The sequence below is a fragment of the Miniopterus schreibersii genome (assembly GCF_964146895.1).
Source record: "Miniopterus schreibersii genome assembly, chromosome: 4".
NCBI classification, from domain to species: domain Eukaryota; kingdom Metazoa; phylum Chordata; class Mammalia; order Chiroptera; family Miniopteridae; genus Miniopterus; species Miniopterus schreibersii.
The window spans coordinates 96,252,817-96,275,685 of record NC_138105.1 but is presented as its reverse complement, the minus strand read 5'-3'; the positions used below and the strand labels follow the sequence as shown (position 1 = coordinate 96,275,685).

Sequence of the window (22,869 nt, the reverse complement as noted above, 5' to 3'; positions counted from 1 at the left end):
ACTTTCCTAGGTTGGGTCAGAGTCTGGAAGAAAATGTTTCACAGGGACACCTAAGGGACTGGAATAGTCACCAGCGTGCCTAGTGTCCTTTCCCTGCCCAGTGCTTCCAGGCCACTGCTTCAGGTCACGTCTCAGCCTGAGAAGTCTGAGTCTCCTCCTCTGCTCCGCATCAGCTTGACCTCTTGGGAGATTGGGGTTACAGAAAAGCCATGGGTGAATAGATGGGTGTGGGATTGCTGAGACTTCATGACCTGTAGTCCATAGATGCAGAGCCTCTCAGAGGTCAAAAAGAACCTTAAGCTCAGAACTCTCCTCCGTTCTGCAGCCACTGAGCCTCCTTCCCCATTATCTCAGACTCACGGCAAAGCCCACTTACTTGAAGAATCATTTTTTTACCATCAACACAAGCCTGTAGACACAATCTATGAACACCTGACTGTTAAATAAACCTGCACCTGGGCAGAGCCAGAATTGGCCTTTTTTTGAAAAACTTCTCAGCAAATAGAGAAATTGTTCCTTTTAAGCTTGTATTTAGGTGTCAGGTCCCAGTGACATTCACACCTCCCCACCTACTACGAAGAATGGGCCCAGAGCGCAGGTCCACTATCGTTTCCCGCGTGTCTCCATAATTGAGCATTATGCTTTTCTGTTCTCATCTAGAGTCTGGGATGTGAACACGGGCGAAGTTCTGAACACGTTGATCCACCACAACGAGGCTGTCCTGCACCTACGCTTCAGCAATGGACTGATGGTGACCTGCTCCAAGGACCGCTCCATTGCCGTGTGGGACATGGCTTCTGCCACCGATATCACTTTACGCCGTGTCCTGGTCGGCCACCGCGCTGCTGTCAATGTGGTAGACTTTGATGATAAGTACATCGTGTCTGCCTCTGGTGACAGAACCATCAAAGTGAGTGTGTCTGCCTCCTCCTGTCCCTTTGAGAGTGGATAGAAAGCAGAAGCGGCTTGCAGCAGCCTGGTACTTCCCAAGGACTTTACTCTCCTCCATTTGTGCTGTGAGCCCTGAAGCCATCCCATTCTCCATGCCTCTGGAGTGAGGCGAAAGGAGAGGGAAAGCCTGAGGGAAGCAGGATAGAGAGCAGCCCTGTCATGAAAAGACATGGCTGGTGACTTCCATAAGGGGAAGGGAACTAACCTATTGAACACTTCCCTCCCGCATGCTCGGAGCTTGTACACGACCACCTCGCACCACCCCCTGGCACTCTCTTGAGTGGGTATTGCGTCCATTTTACAGATGTGGCTCAGAGAGTGAAGAACCACACCCAAGAACGCACAACTCGCTAGTGGCAGAGCTGAGATTTGATTTATTTACTCACCTAGTTTTGAGAGCCTGCCATGCCACAGACCCTGGGCTGGGTGCTAGAGATGTGGTAAGGGACAGCACATGTCCCTGTCTTCAAGAAGCTCAACATGTGGGCCTCAGACATGTGACAAGCAATTGTAGTAGTCTAGGGTGACGCACAGGATATGGTAAATGCAGTTCAGTATCCATTTAATTTTTAAAAATTTACCTTTCTGAAGTTTTTATAGCAGCTTTATTAAAACACAATTCACCTACTATAAGATTCATCATTTTAAAGCATTTTAGCATATTCACGATGTTGTGTAACCGTAACTAGTTCCAGAACATTTTTAATCACTCCAGAAAGCTCTTACCATTAGTAGTCGACCCCTGTTTTCTTCCCATAGTCCCTGGCAGGCACTAACCTACTTCCCGTCTATGGAGTTTCCTGTTCTGGACATTTCATATAAATGGAATCATACAAGTTGTGGCCTTTTGTGCCTGGCTTCTTGCACTTAGTGTATTGTTTTCAAGGTCCATCCGTGGACATTGCGGTGCGTAACAGTATGTCATTTCTTCTAATGACCAAATAAAATTTCATTGGGTGGATGTACCACATTTTAGTTATCGATTCATCAGTTGATGAGCATTTTGGTTGTTTATACTTTTTATCTATTATGAGTAATGCTGCCGTAAACCTTTGTGTGGACATATATTTTCATTTCTCTTGGAATGGTAACTCTCTGTTTTGCCAAACTTTTTCAAAGTGGCTACACCATCTTATAATCCCACTAGCAATGTATGGATGTTTGAACTTGGCTAAAAAAACCTTCCTTTCATGACCTGCACTAGACAACATTTTAGTGTGTCACCACACGGGTCACAGACTAGGTCTCATCATACTTTAGATTGGGTGGTCTGGAAAGTGAACAACTGGGATTTGTATGAGGTAATTCACTCACCACTCAGCCATACCAATTGGTACAAGACCAGTGCCTGGGAGTCAAGAGGGTTTGGGCGTTAACCAGCTCTTGCATAATATCAGCCTGGAGGATTTCTCCATATCCTTGTCAGCACTTGTTATTGTCTGTTTTTTTTATTATAGTTATCCTAATGGGCGTGTGGTGGTATCTGTGTCAATTTTGCTTTCCATTTCCCTAATGACTAATGATGTCAAGCATCTTTTCATGTGCTTGTTGGCCATTTTTATGTCTTTGGAGAAACATTTAAATCTTTTGCTCATTTAACGAATTGGATTATTTGTCTTTTTATTGTTTAGCTGCAAAAGTTGTTTATATATTCTGATAATAAGGTCCTTAGGTAAATATTTACAGATATTTTCTATAATCTTGTGGATTGTGTTTTCACTTTCCTTTTTTTTTAAAAAAAGTTTTTACTTTGCTGATAGTTTTCTTTGAAATACAGAACAATTTTAATTTTGATGAAGTTCATTTTATAAAATTTTTTCTTTTGTTGCTTGTGTTGTCACATCTAAGAAACCATTGCCTAATCCAATGTCACAAAGATTTATTCCTGTGTTTTCTTCTAAGAGCTTTATAGTTTGAGTTCTTACATTTTGGTCTTTGATCCACTTTGAATTAAATTTTTATATATAGTGTGAGGTAGGGGTTCACCTTCATTCTTTGCATGTGGATATCCAGTTATCCCATTCAACTACAAGTGCAGTTGGTGAAATAATTCAGGCACTTTGTTTGCTCTGCGTCTCATTGATTGGCTGGTAATATATTGTGCGTCTATGAACATCTAAGTCTTGCAGATGGTTTCACAAAAGAGGGATTTTTTATTCCACATTCATAATATTGGGTGTGATGTGTCAAAACAAATAGAGCTGTTCAAAAACCATGCTGAAAAGAGGAGGGTGTGAAAGGTGAAGCTTGCTCACATCAGTTGCATTGGGTTTGACAAGTCAGCTGGTATAAAACATGAAATCTGGCCCAGGCTCTTCCCTCTGGGCAACAGACTTTCGGAGGCCTCTAAACATTCTCTTCGTGAACACCTCAAGGTTTGGAGACTTCACAGCTTCCTTCTGTGTTTCAGTCCAGTTTTATCACTTAGCAGCCAAGAAAATTTTATTCTGTCTAATCTGTCCCCAGCCTCCCAGCCGTATTTCATAATCAAGTATTTTGATCTTTCCTAGAAGCTCTGACTTTTAAAAAAGGTATATTGTGAGGGTGCTTTTCTGCATTCATGCTTAAAAACATTGCTAATTTGTTTCAGGTCTGGAGCACGAGTACCTGTGAATTTGTTCGTACTCTGAATGGGCACAAGCGAGGCATTGCCTGTCTCCAGTACAGGGACCGGCTGGTTGTTAGTGGATCATCGGATAATACCATCAGGTGGGTAGAAGCTGGGGCCAGCAGAGTAGGCAGATTGGTTTTTGCCATAGTGTTGACTCATCTCCCAGGCCTAAAGCTCAAAAGACGCAGAGTCTTTGGGGATGCTACAGATAAGAAAACTTTAGGTAACTTCTTATTAATCTCTTTGGCTCTGTATACTAACATGGATAAATTATGTTCTTCCAAGATTCCCCCAGTACACCAGGTTTTATGACCTTAGCTCTATCCAAGATCATTTAACACCAGACCGCCTCAGAACAAAGTGCATTCCATCCAGCCTGGCTTTGCTTGCCCTTACCTCTGAGCTCTTGCCTCCCTCCCTGACATGTGGGCAAGGTGCCTTATCTGTCTCTCCCAGGACTGTGTTATAGAATCATCCACTCCTGTTTGGCTATTTATTTAACTTTTTTTTTCCCCAACACTCAGTGTCCCTGCTTTCTAATAAATATGACCCATCCTTAGACAGTTTATGTTATATTAGAGCTTACCTTAAATATCTATTTAAGTATCCCAAGTCATTTTCCCCCATCCCAGTATATGATAGTAGCTTTTTTATATAACCAAATTGCCTAATATTTGGGCCAAATAAAGATTGGGCTCAAGATTATTTGAGAAGAGGAAGGGAGAGAGGAAGGAAGGAGGGAAGAAAGGGACTCTAACTGCTCTAAATTTTCTTCTGCTTTCTTTTTTTTACAGACAGAGGGGGGTGGGAGAAAGAGATAGAAACATCAATGATGAGTCGTCATTGATCTCCTGCCTCCTGCACGCCCCCGACTAGGAATCGAGCTCCCAACCCGTTCTTTTAAGTTTGAAGATATCATAAAAGTCACTTTAGTACCTGAATCTTGGTTCTGTTATATTCATCATGCTTTGTATTTCTTAGGATTTCAGCAATAAACAATCCTTAGCTTCCTCATTGGAATCTCTAAAGTTTTACAGAATAACAGCCTACATTGCTTTGCAGTTTGTGGAAGGGAACCACTTTGGAGTCAGTGGCAGTGTGCAGTGGCTGATCACAGTGGGTTCCATTGTCACTGATGCTGATGGAGAGATTGGCTGAGGGCAGCTGTGGTGAATTGTTCACTAGATGTGGGATATGAGCTACTGGTGGAGAGGCTGAGAAAAGTTCATTATAGAATTCATTTGCTGACTTTGTTTTGTGCATGTTACATTGCTGTGGTTTCTTTTTGTAAATAATGTAGAAAAAGTAGTGATAATAGAAACAAATTTTATTTCCAGATTTGTTATATAAATCATACACAGAGAAAAGGGCTGGCTGTTCATATTTATATACTGGGTTTAAGACTGCAGAGAGCTAATGAGTCTCCCACTTTGACCTTGCAGTCTGGACAGCCCCAGCATACAGTATATATCTAAGAAGGTCCCTGAACCTCATCAGGAGATGGAGACCACCATGCTGGATCCAACCTCAGTGGGCCTCAGACTCCAGGCTAGAAGGCCTGGGGTGGAATTCTCTTATTTGTTTAGTAATACATGCATGTGATTTTTAAAAGTTTCAAACTGTGTAAAAGGAAATATAATGAAAAATAAGGCTTCCTCCCAAGTTAGTGCTTAAAGACACACAAAGGGCATAAGTGTACATTTATATGTGTATAGTGTGGGCTGGGAGTGAGAGAAATAAAGAATTCCAGAATAGGGGAAGCCACATATGTACAGATACGGAGAACGTGAGGGAAGTGTGATCACGTGCAAGGAGGTGTTTCACAGAGATATGTTTTTCATCCTAGGCTATGGGACATTGAATGTGGTGCCTGTTTAAGAGTCCTAGAGGGCCATGAAGAACTGGTGCGGTGCATCCGGTTTGACAACAAGAGGATTGTCAGTGGGGCCTATGACGGGTGTGTATTTCACATTGCCGGTGCACTGCCGTAACTGTGTCAGAGGGAAGTACTGTACGTCACGTAGCTATGAGTGTGCCAGGTCCCGTGCTGGGCAGTTTCTACATATTGATGGATGGCAGGTGTTACTACACCACTTGATCAAGTGAGGCCACTCAGGCCGCAAATCCCACAGTAGCAGAGCCTCCATGACTCCTAACATACGCTTTTAACCATTACTGTTAACTCAGGGAGTAACTTAGGTTGTGTGGGAATTCATTTATTTGCCTTAGCCCTTAAACCAGGCGTGGGTGTCTCCCACCCCCACCCCCAGCTCAGTGATAAATTTCTTTTTCCCTTTTGGTGAATTGAACAAATCCTCCTTTAAAAGTTTCACGACTTTTTAAATGAGCAAATGGCAACTGTAAACCTTTCAAGTAGCCTTATATATACAAATGGGTTAGTTGGTCTGTTTATACCCCGGGAACTAACTTTCAGCATGTGCCTAGTTGGGAGAAAGGTGGCCTTGAAATTTCAGAGCGCCCCAGCTTCTGTCAGCAGCACCTACTCCGCCCTAGAGAGCCCCTGATTCATGACTTTGGTGACATAGATTATCAGGCCAGGAATTGAATTACCTAATTCAGTGGGAATTGATAGGAATTAGAATTTAGAATGAAGTCGTTTTCTTATCTCCCTTACAATAATACTTTAGCATTTCAGCAAGTCTGAGAACGTGTTATTGTTTCCAAAATCAAGTGTAGTTGGTTTAAATAACTTGTAAGAACATAAGCATGTTGCCCATTAATATTTCTAATGGACAGTTCAGATGCCCTCCTTTCTGTCGAGGAAACGCTTGATAGTATTTAAAGTGTTCACTTTTCCACTCATCACAGTCTCCTTGTCCTTTGCAGGAAAATTAAAGTTTGGGACTTGCAAGCTGCTCTCGACCCTCGAGCCCCTGCAAGCACGCTGTGTTTGCGCACATTGGTGGTACGTGAGCTGTTGAGACAGGTCGTGGTCCCTTCTGCTGGGGGATGGCACCTGCACATAGATCTGCAGGGTGTATCACTAGAAAGCTTGTCTTTGAAGAAATGCACTGTCTGGTCATTTTGTCGAGTCAGCATCAGAGGCTTTTCGACATTTCCATCGCTGTGAGCTCTTTCCCGAGGAGCCTTCCTCCAGCGTGCAGTACGGAAGCAGGCTTCCTCGTTTACAGGGGGCCTGGTTTCCTCGTAGAGCAAAACGCATTTCCTTCCTGTAGGTTTGGGAGATTCATTAATGTGGGCATCTGGCTCTGTCACACTTTTATAACTGCACATTTTTATACTGTTGTGATGGAATTTCCCCTCAGTCTATATTCTATGGATTATTGCTTTGACATATAGGAGTACTTTATTCTTATATGTTAATCTTGTTTTTGCAACTTTTCCAAGCACATCATTTCTCATAGGCTGTTTGCTTTTGTATTTTTGAAGAGATAGTTGCTTGAAAATGTTGATAGATTTTTCTTATTTTCTGTACTTCTGCCTTTTATTTCTGTCTTCGCATTTTGCATTGACCAGAACATGCAGAGCCAGAGTTGGGGCCATCCTTGTATTCTTCTGGATTTTAATGGGAATGCTGCTAATATTTCATCACTGATTTTGATGTTGGCTGTGGTTTGAGATAGACTTGGTCACGTTCAAAGCAGTCTTGGTTCTAGGTTTTACAGTGTCTCAAGAATGGGTTTTAAATGTTATTGCTTGCCTTTCTGAGACCCTTTGTGGTACGATCATGTAGTTTCCCTTTGACATATTAATGGGCTAGGACCTAGGATACAAATTTTAATTAAAGAAAAGGTTAGAAGAGAAAGCAGAGTGTTGGTTCTTAAGGTGAAGGACAAGCTCAGTAGCTCTGGAAGCTGGCTGAGGAAGCCTGGCTAGGTAGCTGCATTTCCCACCTGTGCCAAGTCCGTGACGGTAGGATGTGAGGGATTGTGAAGGTCTCATTTCCTTCATCAAGCTGTTCTATTTCACAGGAACATTCTGGGCGTGTGTTTCGGCTACAGTTTGATGAATTTCAGATCATCAGCAGCTCTCACGATGACACTATTTTGATTTGGGATTTCTTAAATGTGCCTCCCAGTGCCCAGAATGAGACCCGTTCTCCCTCCAGAACATACACTTACATCTCCAGATAACAGTCTGCACTTTCCCCGTTTCAGGTGAGTACTCCCCACCGTAATTCTGCTGATTGAATTCACCATCCAGGGGGGAATTGTGTGGTTTGGGTTCATTTCTCAGTGACAGGAACCGAGGTGAAACTCCAGTGTATTCATATAGTCACTTCAGCAAACATAAAGCTAACTCATTAAGGAATAGGACAAATTCTCCAAACTGGCACAGTCAGCTACTATGTATCTATCTTCCTCACCTAGACAGGTACCTAGGTGGGCATGTCTTCCTGCACCTGCCTCTTTCACCGTCACTAGGCCTCTCTCATGGTTTAAAAATCATGAGAGATTATTTATTGAGGGATTATTTGTGTAAAACACATTGTACTGTCTGACAAGTTTTTATAAATGTATACACTTCTGCGACTACCTCCACAATCAAGATGAAAACATTTTTCTGACTCAAAGAGTTCCCTGTGTCCCCTTTGTGGTCAAAGCCTGACCCTACCCAGCCTTAGCCAACACTTACCTGCTCTGTCACTAGCCCCCGTGGCTATTGAGTTCTTGAAGTGCGACTTAGGAACTGAATTTTTAATTATATTTTAATTGAATTTAACTGAATTTTAAATTATATTTAATTATACTTTATTTAAACTTATATTTAAATAGTTACATGTAGCTAGTGACCATTTTTGGACCAATGTAGTTTTAGAAGTTTTATATTTTTAGCTTTTACATTTTGGTGTTTGCACCATTTAGAGTTAATTTTTGTGTATGGTGTGAGGTAAGAAGGTCACCGTTCTTATTTTTATGCAGTTAGCTAGTTGTTCCAGCACTATTTGATTAAAAGACTTTCCTTTTCCCATTGAATTGCTTTGGCACCTTGGTCAAAAAATCAGTTGACCACTTATTTGTACTTGTAGGTTTGGACTCTCTCTCTTGTGTGGCTATGTGGCTGTCCTTTTGCTAATACCATATTATATAATAAATCTTCCAACTTTTAAAAACACTGTTTTAACTATTCTAGGTCCTTTAGGTTTTCACATTCCATTTTGAATTAGATTGTCAGATTCTATGAAGATGACTGATGGGCTATGATTAGGACTATGCTGAATCTAAATGTCATTTGGGGAGAGAATTTTCATCTTGACACTTGATGAGTCTTCCATTCCATAAATATTGGTATAGCTCTATTATTTAGGTCTTCAGGTTTTTTGCAGTTTTTTCTGGAAGTCTTGTACATCTTTTGTTAAACTTACTCCATTCTTAATTTTTCTTTTATAAACTATACATTCCCCCCATGCATTGCTTTAGCTGCAGCTGGCCTCTGCTGGTTTTCCACATAAGAGAAGCACATAAAATAGCACATGGACAGCAGTGGCTGTAGCTGAGCTTCTGCAATGGATAGGCTCAGGCGAGCAGGCATATCATAGAATAGCCTCAATGTACCTCTGTTGTCTCTCGGATACGTGCTTAAAGAAGAACATGATAAAGAGACATCCCTCGTATATCTCCCACCCCACCCCACCCCTCACTCCCACCCCCAGCATATTTAATAGATGAATTGTAGAACACAGTAAACATTCGTAAGTTGGACAACTTTATGTATCACCTAAAACCATATGCCTTTGCTTGAGGGATGAAATAATGACCAGCATGCTGCTGCTTTCATTGGCCATGGGAAGGAAACTGTGGTGTTACTTCTCCCAGACCCTCCTCCCAAGCCCTTTTAGGGAACCTAAGAGCAGCTGCCTTGTTATGATCCACAATAATAAATCAGTGGAAAAATCTTATCTGCTTTTAAAGCAGCACAAGCAATGAAACCTCAAATGTGTTTGTCTCTTCAAAGTGAATTACTTTTGACAACCTTGGCAGTGAACTTCATGGTTTTTATTGCTCTTTTCCAAATTCTTTTCATTTATTGTAACATGAAAAAAATTATTACCATGTGATACTGTAAGATTTATGCATAATAAGAAACACTACCCTAATGATGATTTAACCTTGCAGTAAAATATTCACCCCTAAAATATTAGGTAAGAGCATTTCTATGTCAGGAAACCTAGCAATAGATTTATTTGTCGAATCATTTTAAAAAATTACTAACTCCTAAGAGCTATAGAAGCAGTAGTTCTCGTCTCTCTTATAACAAGACAATACAAGGTCATTTAAGAAATCAGGGAAAAAACACACATAAACAAAAGAAAATAAAATCCTATTTGTGGGTCACCATTATTAACTCTTCTGTACATATCCTTTCAGGCTTTTGAAAATATGGTTTGATAACCACACGTTTTTCAGTTCTTTTTTCTCTTTATTGTGAAATTGTACATGTCAGTAATGTCAGTGTTTGCCTAAATTATCATTCTATTTTTTAATCTTTACCTGAGAATATGCTTAGAGAGTGAGAAACATCGATTCATCAGTTGCCTTCCATCTATGCCCCAGCCAGCGATCGAACTAGCAACCATTTGGTGCACAGGGTGATGCTCAGCCACCTGAGCCACGCTGGACAAGCATAAGTTATTCTTAATGGCAAAATAATATTTGATTGTTTGGATATGTCCTGTTACATATTTCTCTCCCCCCCTCAGCTTTTAGCCAATATAAAACACATTACTGACCTTTCTATTTTTAGCTTAATCTTTGCCCAACCCTTTATTACTTTTGGATGTAATTCTAGAAATGTCTAGAGTGTCTGGGTTAAAGGTATGACATTTAAAGACTTCTGGTATGTACAGTTGTGTTGCCCAGCAGAAGAGTTAAGTCCGTTTACATCCCCACCAGCATCGTTGGAGAGGGCCTGCTTCTTGTGCTTGGTCCTCATGTGAAATAACCCAGGTACTCTTAAATGCCCGTTGCTGGGAGGCAGTGACAAATGGAATTGAGTCTGTCTTGAACTCACTGAGGAAGCTTATTTGAATTCTTGATCTTTATGAAAATTGACAGCCTTTTAGGAAAGTTTCCTTTAAAAAAAAAAGCAGACAAGCTAAAAAAAAAACACCACACCTCACACCCTAATAGAATTTTAGATCTAAAGGTGACTTTTAAATCTTCTAGACCAATGGTTTAATGCAGTGTTTGGAAAGGGTTGTGACTCGTTAGTGATTGTGAAATCATTTGAATGGGATCTGACTTTGATGAAACTCTGGAGAGAAAATGTCAGCCTGCATTGTACGTGGTAACCACAAGCCTTGTTTCACGAATGTCCTGCTTAGGGCTGTATGGGTAGGGTAGGCTTGTATTGCATTTATGTACATGGATGAATGTAAAGCTTATGATTGAAATGTGTACCTGACTCAAAGTTGTAGTAAGAAAATACGGACTCTGGCTTTTCCCTCTACACTGCTTTCCTCTTACTAGTGTTCATTTCACAGGGAAGTAGTTTCTGACAATTAGCATTCTGTTTACAGTGGTTACTTTATTTACTGGCTTGGCATATTTTTGCTTCATGGTGATAGATAGTGCCTTCAGGAGGATATGAGACAGGCCCTTGTAGGCTCTGCGTGTCATAAAGGATGCTAAATATAAAGCCTGACGTGAGCATATTTTGCTGCAGGCATCATTTTCAGCAGCAGCACTGAAAGATGATGGGTTGCAGGGTCAGGCTTCACTTTGAATCCCTCTCTCACTTAATGACTAAGCGCTGAACTGAGCTTGAGTGGTCTGACTTGTGACGTGGGCGTAAATGAATATGCTTGGAATGTAGCACACTCAGAACAACTTGCAGCTTCTATTTTTGGTGTTGGTTATTTGAAAACCAGTGGCGTGCTCTGTGTGTACAGTGCATGTCTGTGGATGGGCTGTGGTGGTTTATCTTCGTGTCTAACCGGTGTATCCATCCACATTCACTGTGGGCTTTCTCTTTTCAGGGTTTCCTATTCTTGAACTACTGGCTACATGGCTACCAAATGCCTAAGGGAGTTCTTCACAGCTGAGTTACGAAGCTGGAATTGGTTCTAGACGCTGGGTAGATGCAAAGCAGCCTAACTCTCCAAGTACCGACATTTCTCACCTCCGATTCCGGCCTCCCCTGTGAGAAGGATACCTTAGCTTCATTGACTTCAAGTAGGACAGAAGCCCATTTCCTCCCCCATCAGTGAAAAAATCTAATGCTTCAAGTGTAAATTGTTCATATAAAAGGAACACATGGTCTGTTTTCCAGAAGTAAATCGACAGTCAAGAGAAGACTCGGCCTCTAATTTATATTGCTTTGCACTTTGGTCTGATATTAAGAAACAGCATTCTTTGGTGAAATTTTGGGTGCCAAACACTTACCCAGAATGTCCAGGGCTTTCCTTTTCAGAAGTTTCCTTTTGACTGTCCACGTCATTCTGAATTCTGACTTGTATTAGGAATATGTTGGACAATGGAAAAATTTCTCTGGATTGTTTTAGTAATGTTTTTTGGATTATACTTCCTTTCTGTACCATTTCTCTTAATTTAAAGAACTGTAAGCCAGCTTATATTATCTCCCAAAAGGTAATATAGCTCTTTTCTTTTATTAACTGTTCTTTGTACTCCAACCATCTCTTGATATTTGGTAGAGTAACACCTTTACACATGTGCTTGCCTCCTAATTTAAAATACTGTATCGGCATGTAGATATAATGTACATAACAGTTTAACCTCAAGGTCGCTGGAATCGGGCCCCGTGCCTGAGACACTAATACACAGTGTGTTCGCACTTGGCCGTGGGCTGGGCTCGAGCACGTGGCCCCAGGGTTGATGTGGGTTACCTAGAACCCTTCCTGCAGTATTCACACGGTGTTTTTATTTTGTCATGGTCAGTGTGTGTGCGTGTGTGTGTGTGGTGTGTGTTTTTAATGGGAATCTTGTGTTAAAATGTAATTTCTAAGGTTTAACAGAATGTTTTATCTGTTGCGCGGTGTATACAATAGAGAGGCACCTGAAGACTCTTTTGCTCTTTTCCTCCTAAGTACTCCTGAGCACCCAGTGGTCACTTCCCATAGCTTTCATTTGACCTCACTGTCAGAAACCATGATTCTGTGCGGTAGTAACCCTGGGGAGGGCAGAACACGAAGGCCCTACTGACTGGCCCAGAAATCATGCATCGTGGCCTTGTCGGGTGGTAGCAGGCCCCGCGTGCAGCTGGAGCCCGGGTACCAGGTCAGGCTGCGTCTGAGGCCCATCTTGAGTGAAGGGTACTCCTGCATGGTGCAAAGCCTCAAACTCATGAATCCCGTCCCGTCACCTCCGGTGTCATTTGCTGCTGTGGCCCTGGCAGGTCCGCAAAGCTCCCGAGTGCTCGGCAGCCGAGCAAGCGGATGGCTCCATCATGCTGACTGCGTGGAAAGGACTTTGGTGTCCGGTTGTCACTCCTTTTCCCTTGTTCAATATTAGGTTTTGATTTGCCCCTTGCCGTTGTTTCCAAAGATCAAGGAATGTCAGTCACATTGTAAAGGACCAATGAGAATCCTGTTAATGAAACCTCTTTCCGTGGAAGCACACTCGACTGCTCCAGAGAGGGCTGGGCTCGGGTTCGTCTTCGCGCTGGACGGTGTGGGATCAATGTGTGTGTGTGATTTGTTCATTGGGTTGGCTTGGCTCTTTCCTTTTTTTAATACATCCTTCCTGCCCATGTTACTAAATTTCTGTTTTTGAGAAATTGGGCCTCAAATGTAAAAAAATAAGCCTCCATTCATAAGGCAGATGTTGTAAGCTTGACAGCGGTTGTGAAAGTGCTGTAACTTTTACATCTTCATCTTACAACTTTCCCAGCAGCCGGTTAGGGGAGCCCGGGGCGGGGCAGGGGTGGGGTGGGGAAGCCCGAGTGAGTGGACTTTCCATTGTTTTTGCATGTTTAATATAAAAGTTCTCGTTCCTTGGGAGATCATGGCCTTTGAATATGCACACAACCTTTGAATTGTGCCTACTAAACTATAGCAGGGGACTCTGGCACCCAAGGGATTCTGACCTTCTGGGATTATAGTAGTAATTCCCAGCCGTACTCTGGACTTATTTTGCTAACCCATAATTGAGCAACTGTAAATTACTGCTATATTAATGTTTTAAAGCACTGGGATAGTCTAATTCTAACTTGTAATTAATTATGTTTGCCAATTATCTGTTTGAAATAAATTTGTGTCTGAACAGCTATTGAAACTGTTAAATTGTACAGATATTATTCATGACAGCTTTGTACTGTGGAATGTGCTTAATAAAAAACAAAAAGTTGACCTTTGTCCAATAAATTGATAAGTAATGTCAGTAAATCAAGTATGAGTATTATGCAGTACATCTAATCTGGCTTCCTGCAATTGTTACTTCAGCTACTAATTCAAAGCCAATACTCTAATAAAGTGTTGCAATACTATGATGTCCTGGTAAGAAGTTTTTCAAAAAGACCCCACCAAACCTATCATGTGCTATTAGTAATTCAGTGACATACAATTACAGTTTGTAGATTTAAAAAATCATCTGCTCTGTAAACTGAGGTTGAAAGTAAACTGTTTCCGGCCTGTGGGAACTTGGATGACGTCACGGTCCGTGCCTCGGGGGCTTTGCTGAAACTGCCGGAACCTCGGGAGCTGGGGCTGGTTCGGAACTCCTGCCCCGGCCTGCTTCCCCCACACTGCCTCGCTCCCCCAGGCACAGCAAGAGTAGGAAAGGGGCCCAAGCACGGCCCGGTGCCTCCCGGTGAGCGGGCCTCTGGTTCCCGAAGCGGGTGGAGGGTGACAAGTACACTGGCAGCCGCATTGGACTCGCAGCTGCTCTTCTTTTCACGTTTGCAGATGGACAGACACATCACTGGAGCCCTGAATCAGAAAGAACACTTCAGTATCTGCAGGGTGCCGCTCGGGAAGTCCCGAGAAGTAGGAAGAATTTTCTGGATAACTAGAGTTCTTCCCCGTTAGTCAACCGAATTGGCACTGTGAACTTTGGGAATGAAATTAGAGTATTTCTATGCAGTATCCCCCCCACCCACTTAAAGAATTTTTTTTACTTTATCTTAGGGAGCGGAAGAGGGGGGCTGAGAAACATGGATTTGTTGTTCCACTTGTTCATGCATTCATCCCTGCCGACCGGGGATGGACCCCGGAACCCTGGTGTGTCAGGACGGCAGGATGACACTCTAACCAACTGAGCGACCAAGCCCGGGCCCCACCCAGGTTTTGGTAAAAAATGTTTTAAAAATATGTAATATGCGTATGGTTAAGAAAAGCAATTTATAAACCATAAAAAGATAAAAAGTGATTCTGGCTTTTGCCCTTGACCCTCAGTCCCCAGTCATTGTTCACCAGGCATTTGCATGTCCGACGACTAAGACCCTGTATGGCAGGGCTTGTGTGGGGGGTGTGTATATATATATTTATGGATGCATTGCCCCCACCGCCTTCTGACGTCAATGGCAGCGTGCTGTATGTGCTGGACCGCGCCTCGCTTTTCCGTCCAGTGTTCTTTCGGAGATCGTCCCACGTCTACGTAGAATCCTCGTGCCTGCTCGTGGCCGCGTCGTTGGCTGTAAGGATGCACCGTAAGTTACTTCGCTGGTTTCCCGAGGGTGGAGAAAGGAGGTGTCCTGCCTTCTCTCCTTTTCACAGGCCTCTGCTCAGCACGATAGGCTTGGTGGCGGGCTGACCCTCCCGAACGGCCGGCCTCCAGCTTTGCTGCGGGTGGGAGGGCCCGGCCGTGGGCTGGCCTTCGCCCCTCCAGCCTCCTACCCTCCCAGGAGGGTAAAACGTGCAGCTTTCTTCCTCCAGGGGCGAGGCGCTGAAAGCATCTCGTCAGGAGGGAGGTTCTGAGCGAGGCTTTGCAGGACGCGGATCTGTACTCAGACCAATTGGTGCTCTGCCGCCTCGGCCTGTTTCCCCGTTACTAAGGCAAAGGGAGTTGGGCCATCTGGCTGACGCCCCTGTTACTAATTAGCTGTGTGGCAATTCTCCCTTTCGCGTCTTAGCAGGAGTTAGGCAGTAAACGGAGGTTTCACGAGTTCAAGTCCTGGGGGCACAGGCCCCAGCTCTGGGCGACCCGTTGCCTTGCAGGGATGCAGACCCAGTGAGAGCCCTGCGTTTGCAAGAAAAGGTGGAAATTCACGTTGTGTAGACACTCAACTTAGAAAAGGTGGGATTGTTTAAAGGTAATAGTTTATTGATTCTTAGGGAGGAAGGAAGAGGGAGAAACATCGATGTGAGAGCAAAGTATCAATAGGCTGCCTCCTGCAGGGAGCAAGCCCGAACCCCGAGCATGTGCACTGACTGGAAATCGAACCAGCAACCTTTCGGCGCACAGGACAAGTCTCAACCGAGCCACACTGGCCAGGGCGGTTTTTTTGTTTGTTTTTTTTAAATTGCCGGGGCACCAGTTTCCCGTCTCTGAACCAACGCGATTTTAAGCATTTCTAGCAGTGACCCTTGAAGTATTGTGCCCAAGTTTGGTGACTGAACTCTTGAAGGGCGAAAGAGATTCCAGAGAAATGGAACAAGCGATAGGCCTTGTGACAAAGTGACCAGCGCACATTCATCACTCAGTACATGTCTATGAAAAATGACCTGAAAGGGGAGGTGTTTGAAAAGACAAGAGGAGGAGCCAGGCGCCGGCAGCCCTGTCTTCAAACCCCAGAGTTCAGCCCAGCTGCCTGCTGTTGTGCTGGAATTGATTTCACATGGAAGTGAGCGGGGCCGGAGTTAGGCTGAAAATCTCTGAGCTCCGGCATGTTTCTTGCACAAAGCTGGGTCTAAAACCTCATAGGTAATCAACAAACATCCGTGGGATGTGGCAAAGCCAATGATTTAACTGTAGCGGGGGGCTCAGGGACAGCTTAACGGGGGTGTTCTGAGGAGATCTCAGTGAGGACAACTTAAGCTCCCTCCACCCTTCACCTCCGTCCTCAATCCGATGACCTTTCTCTTCCCAGGCCTGTGTTTTACTCCCAAACACCCTGCAGCTGTCGGGTTTGGGAGGACTCTCTTAGAACACCGCAGCCTTGGCATCTTGATTGAGACCGTCCCTGGGGGATCCCTGCTCTACCGGGTGGCAGAGAGCAAAGAGCATGAGCGCTGGGGCCAGCAGACCTAGCTTGGGATTGGAGCTCTGCCATCTGCTGGGCAGCAGGCCCCAGGGCAAGGGCATGACTGCCCTGAACCTGAGCCCCCTCATCTAGAAGTGGAGACCTCATTTTAAGGTCAGTGTAAGGATTAAACGGCATAATCTACAGTGCCTGGCACATAATAGGCACTTGGTTGCTTTAACTGCGGCATTTAAACAGATGGAACAGAAGGTCTGGACCAGAGAAAGTGAAAAGGGTTAGTGGGGCTTGGGGTGGTGTGAGATGAGATGACGTTAACTGTGCTCAGGTAGCCTGAGGTTCATCTGAGCTTCTCCAGGGAAAATGCAGGAGCTGACACGTGGCCCCCAGGGAGGACCTGTCCCAGGGACGGCTGAAGTTAGTAACCAGGGCCTGGGCTGTTCAGTGGGACGAACAGAGGGAGACGGACCGGGCGAACTGTGTTTATACGGAGTTATCTTTATTAATTTGTTATTAAGAATAATTCAGATTTAAAAGCAGTCAACCAATCATACCCCCAAGGGCTGTTTCTGGGAAGGGAATGAGACCTCACCATGCCACCATCTCAGCGAATTGTAGCGTCGCCAAAGTGCCCGGGAGGCACTTTCATGTCCTCCGCGAGTGTGTGTGTGTGCAGGTGGTAGGGCAGGGGCGGTGGGTGAGGCAGGGAAGAGGGAGGTGCCCTGGCCTCCATGCTCCATGGGCACTGTGATGCCAGCAGGCTCCCTGAGGAGCCAGGCCTCGTACCGGACAGTCCCCTTGTGTTAGCCCCTCTGCACACCTCCTCCCACTGGCATATGTTCCTTGGTCCTTAATAAATGTGCACCATGTGCCGTCAGCGATGCACAAGCGTCGTGCAAGGAGCTGGAAGGGTCAGGTGCCTGGGGCCGCCCGGGCGCCATGCTGACGGCGGGGTGGGGGCGCGGCCCTGGCGGCGGCGGGCAGCCCCTGGCCGGTTTCAGCTGGGAGTGACCAGGTTCAGGAGGCTAGTGCGGAGATTCGGGACAGAAATGCTGAGGTCCGGGAACGGCGGGAGCCCGGCAGCCTTGGGGGCGTTGCGCAGATCAGATGGGAGCTACCAGACCCCGTGGAGGGGCGGAGGGGCTGTTTAGTGCATGTCTCCCGGGGGCCACTAGGTGGGGCTGCGATGGGAAGGGGCCCCTGGGAAGGAGCCCCAGCCCTGCTCTCCGGAAGCTTCCATTCCGAGGAAACAGGTGACACAGCGTGAGCCCCGGCGCGCCCGCGGGGTGCACTGAGATGGCCATTAGGGACAAGGCCTGTGCAGAGGTGACAGCGGGCGGTGGGCTGCCGTGGCCTGGGGCCCTTTGCTCCAAGGCCTCAACCATAAGCAGGAGCCAGAGTGAAGCCCCAGGCCGAGGGGACAGAGGCGCACAGGCCTCCAGGTGGGAATGCCCTGGGCCCAAGTGGCCGGAGGGTGCTCGGCCCCCCAGGCGAGGCAAGGAGGGTGGGTTGAGGCGGTGGACAGTGACGCGTTGGGATTTGGACATTGCAGGTGCCCGAGAGAGAGTCCCGTGGCGCTGACTGCGGCCTGACACTGAGGCCAGAGGGACGGCGATGGCATTTAGGAAGAGGGCACCGGACGACAGCCAGCGGCGGGAAAGGTAGGGACCGGATAACCGCAGCCCCGGCGGGCCCGGGTGGCACTCCCAGGACTTGGCAAACGGCCCTTTCCAGACAGTGGCCTCCCAGCCGCCGGGCCTCCAGGGGAACAATGCCTGTCCCCTCACGGGCTGGCTCCCACTCCCTTCCAGCCCGCGCCGACCCCCACCGTGCCCCTGCCCCTGCCCCTCTGTCCTGGGCGCGCTCCCTGCAGCCCATCTGCACAAACAGACCGGGGCCAGGTCTGCGCCTCAGGAATGAGGAGATAAAAGGGACCATCGGGGCTTTTTCCACCCAAGGCGAAAGCATTTTATAGAACGGGCCGCGAGTTTTTGTTTCAGGAAATTTCATCATGTCTCCAAGAAGGGGAGGGGAAAAGTGGGGGGGAGGAGAGGGAGAGAGGAGGGTAATTGGCCTCAGATTTTCTCACTCCCTTTTCATGTTGGTAACAGGAGGCGGCGCAGGTCAGCCTCAGGTCAGCGACGTTCGGGCTCTTTAGTGCCCCTCTGTGAATACCTCGGTTCTGTAATAGTTTTTTTGCCTTTAAAAACAGCTCTGCCTTCTTTGGCAGATGGTGACATTCCATTAGCATATGGAATATTTTTCAAAACACATCCGAAAGCATGTCTCTTACGGAGGAGACTGGGCAAAAGCAAACGAATGTTTGAAAAGTATGTTGGGAGCAGCTCAGCGTTTAACAGACGGCTCCCGCTCTGCCGCCCCCACCGCCCCCCCCCCTCCTTCCTGGTTGTAACTGCAACAGAAAGGAGAGGATTTCCCCCCCAGAGCTTAGCCCGTTGGCTTTGCTCTGACCGTCGCCGTCCGCAGAGGGGAGCTAGAGGGAGCCTGGGCCCGTTTCTTGGCCTAGAACGGGCCGAGATGAGATTTGAACCCTGGAACAGAGGGTAAGCCCTCGTGGATGTGGCACCGGGAGCAGTGGTGGGTGCGCCTTGTTCACTGAACACCTTCTGTGTGCCGGATGCTGTGTGTGACGCACACTCTTGTCTTTCCTGCTGAAATCCATCTAACACAGCGGGCAGGGAGATCTCTTGAACACAAGTCAGATCATGTCACTGCCCTGCCCAACATTCTCCAATAGTTGCCCATTGTGTTTAGTTAAATCAAGTTCAGACTCCTTGCTATTGTTTGCAGTGATCTAGCCCCTGTCTGCCTCTCCAGCATCATTTTGTGTCTTGCTTCCCTCTGTCACTCCCATGCCAAGCTACCTGGCTCTCTTTTCATTCTTTGTTTTTGCCTCAGGACCTTTGCATGTGCCACCCCTCTGCTTAGAATGCATTACCCCAGCTATTTGCATGGCTGCTTCCTCATCATGCAGGTCTCAGCTCTGATTGGCCAGGCCCAGGTCACATAGCCACCCTAGAGCCAGGAGTTGGCATCCACCCCACAGAAAACACATGAGAAGAGAAAGGAGGCAGATCCCTAAAGGAAGATCCGGGTGCTGAGATCCACAAAGAAAGGGAACGGAGACTGGAAAGACAAAGTCCAGTGTCCACTGCTCCTGTCACCAGACATGCCTTTCCCCTATGGGAAATGATTAATTTTGCACATTGCTCAGCTCAGATGTCACCTCCTCCAAAATCCACTGAGCAGGTGTTAAATCCACCATGGCTGAACCCCTGCCATGCCGTGTCGCTTCCTCCTCAGTGCACGCTTGAGGACCCCCAGATGGAGAGGGTGAAAGAGCCCGCCTTCGGGGTCAGAGGGTTTGGGTTCAAATCTCATCTCTGCCCTTCGTTGGTCAGGTGACCACGGATGAGGTACTTCTTTCTAATCCCTGCTCCCTCCTGGGCCTGCTCTGAGCATTGGGTGAGATAGGGTCTCCTCTTTTGTGGCACTCACATTCCAAGGCAAACACTTCAGGCGAAAAACCACAGAGTCCAAGACTCGTGAAAACCTTTGAGGTGTGAATTGAGCCCAGTACACAAGGCGCGTGCTCCATGACCCTGCTGTATTCTTACATCCACTCAGAGTTTGGAAACCATCCAGCTGGTCAAGGGAGACAAGAGAAAAGTCTAAATGCAGACACTTGGCCATTCAAATGACTGCTCTTTAAGTAATTATCAGAAGGCGAGAGGGGAAAAGGAGAGAGATGGTAAATTCTGAAGTTTAAGCTGCCTACAGGGTTCACTCCGTTCTGGCTTAATATGCAGCCTTATTCTATAACTTTAACATGTGTCAAGAGACTTGTTTGTTTGGGAGAACGAATGTGATCCTATAGTAAGTGCCCGAGGACAGTGTAGCACAGAGTGGGGGCTCAGCGAGGGTGGGGGGTGGGACCCAAGTCTTGCTCGGTGGTCTGACAGACACGATTCCCTAGGTTGCTGCCCAGGAGGTCTGGCCCGGTTGCCTCTGTCTCCCACTGGCGGCTGTACAAACTGGCTCTCACACTCATGGCCCGAGACATCGATCGCTGGCTCTTAGGTCCTAAAGCCTGGGGTGAAACTCGAGGGCCTGCGATGTAGTTCTGCTGCTCCCTATTGGCTGCAGAGCAGAATTCAGGCAAGTGAAGTTGACCTTGGCCCCTTTTTCCTGAGCCTTGGTTAACATAATTTTATTTTCAAGACAAGTGCATAACCTTGACCATCCCTTCCCTCTCCCCCACATCCCCCAAAGCCTCCCAAACCCCTCAGGGTAAGAGCACTGTAGCATTGTTACTTCAGAAACAAGGTTTTGGCAGTGCCCTCCATGTGATTTCTGGGACAGTCATGTCAAATCCCTGGGGGTGACTTTAGCCATAATGTGTCACAACTGCAGGGTCTCTTTTGGGAAGAAAGGAAAACTGAAGTTCACATGGTCCCAGACTCCAAAGGTGCCTTCGGAGGCAAAGGGTCTTCCTGCTAGAGGCCAGGCCAGTCCCGGCCAGCATTTGGACACCACTGTCACTGTCACGATCCCAGTTCTCCTGACTTCAGTGGGCTCTAAAACTGCCTTTCTTTGGGCGAGGTTGGGCTGAGGCCAGAGCAGCAGAATCCCCGTCTCCCTGTGCCGGCCCCCTCCTTAGAGCCAGGACACTGGGTCACCAGCCTGGGCATGAGTCCTGGCTCATGTAATGGAAAAGTCCAGTATAGGGTGAACTTCAGGCATAGCTGGATCCAGGTGCTTAAGCAATGTTGTTAAGAATGAAGAGCTTTTCCAACTTTTTGCTCTGATTTCCTTGATATTGGCTTCATTCTCAGGCTCTTCCCATGTGGTGGTGAGACATCTGGCAGCAGCCCCGGCCTACTCCTCACTATAGCAGACCTAGTGGGAAAGGGAGAGTTTCTTCCCTCACAGTCTGAATGAAAGTCCTGGATCTGATTCCCACTGGCCAGGAGACTATGCTACTCTCATTGCTGTGCCTGCTTCACACCCCTGTCCCTGGAGCCTAGGGTGGAACCTTTCCCTTGGGAATGGGGAAAGGATGGCTTCCCAGAGGAAAATCGGGACAGTTACGTAGAGACAGGTCATTGGATGCTGGTCAGGCAAGCACCTCTATTGCCCCATTAATAATAAAAATTATAACGATAATCACTAATGGCAGCCCCCATTTGTGGGACGTGAGCTCTGTACCAGAGCCTACACTGCATTATTCTTGCTTCCCACAGGATCCTGAGAGGTAGCTATTAACACCCATTTTACAGACGGGTAAGTGGAGTCTCAGAGGGAGGAGAAATGGCAGAGCCAAAGTCACACAGCTGGGCAGACTCCAAGCCACAGACCTGGGCACCACTGTGCCTTCTGCAGAGCCCCCTCCCTAACCACTTTTTGCTCTGCAACAATCTAGAAGTTTTCACAAGGTCTCTTTGGTGATATTCTGGAAGGAAGTGGAGGGATAGTGTAGGGCCATCTCCCTTCTGTCCAACCTTTCAAAATTTTCTTGTCAATTTGATGCCAGTGTGTGACAAGAGTCCCTGACGGGCTATTTCTCACACAGCAAGACAGGGAATGCTTGCTGGGCGTTTTCAGGCTTGGCCCTGTTTCGCCTGCTTGGTCTGTTTTCCTGGCTTTCTCATTTGTCCACAGCTACTATTCTATCTCACCCTCTCCTTCCCCCAGATACATTATTGATAATAACTAACACTTCAAGAGGGCTTAACATGTGCTGGGCACCATTTTATATAATTTTCTCAAATAGCATATCAAGTAGGCCCTACTAGGATACCCATTCCACAGATGAAGCAACTGAGGCTTGGAGAGGCAAGGCCACCCTCCAGCAGACGGGAGAAGGGGGTTTGAACCAAGGCACATCCCAAGACTTCAGCAGTTGCAAACCTGTAGCCTGTGAGCCAAACTTGGCTCACAGATATATTTCGTTTGGCCCACATAATACTTCAAAAAACATTTGTATTAGTTGCCAATGTTTACAAATTGGGAAACTACCCATTAAAAAACAAAATCCGTTCTCCTCTACTTCTCTTGAAAAAAAAAAAAATCCCAAGATTGACAACACTGGGCCCGCATTCCTGCCTGGCAGAGATCGGCAGGAGCTGGCTGATGGCTCAGTCCCAGCTGCCCCAGCGCCACAGTCCCCATCACTCCCTATTGCCTTCCCAGCGCCGGAGCTGAGTGTC

The 22,869-nt window shown here is 46.4% G+C and overlaps 1 protein-coding gene across 8 annotated transcripts in view; it reads left to right on the top strand.

Moving 5' to 3' along the window:
- FBXW11 (F-box and WD repeat domain containing 11) overlaps nt 1-13,850 on the top strand; it is a 98,847-nt gene extending 84,997 nt beyond the window's left edge. For all 8 annotated transcript variants that reach the window (XM_081136647.1, XM_081136648.1, XM_081136649.1 and 5 more), the window contains 6 exons: nt 661-910; nt 3,542-3,660; nt 5,409-5,519; nt 6,410-6,488; nt 7,516-7,701; nt 11,523-13,850. In XM_081136647.1, the coding sequence (XP_080992773.1) occupies nt 661-910; nt 3,542-3,660; nt 5,409-5,519; nt 6,410-6,488; nt 7,516-7,677 (721 nt within the window). In that variant the 3' untranslated portion in view covers nt 7,678-7,701; nt 11,523-13,850. The remainder of the gene's footprint in view (nt 1-660; nt 911-3,541; nt 3,661-5,408; nt 5,520-6,409; nt 6,489-7,515; nt 7,702-11,522) is intronic.
- The last annotated feature ends 9,019 nt before the right edge of the window (nt 13,851-22,869 follow it).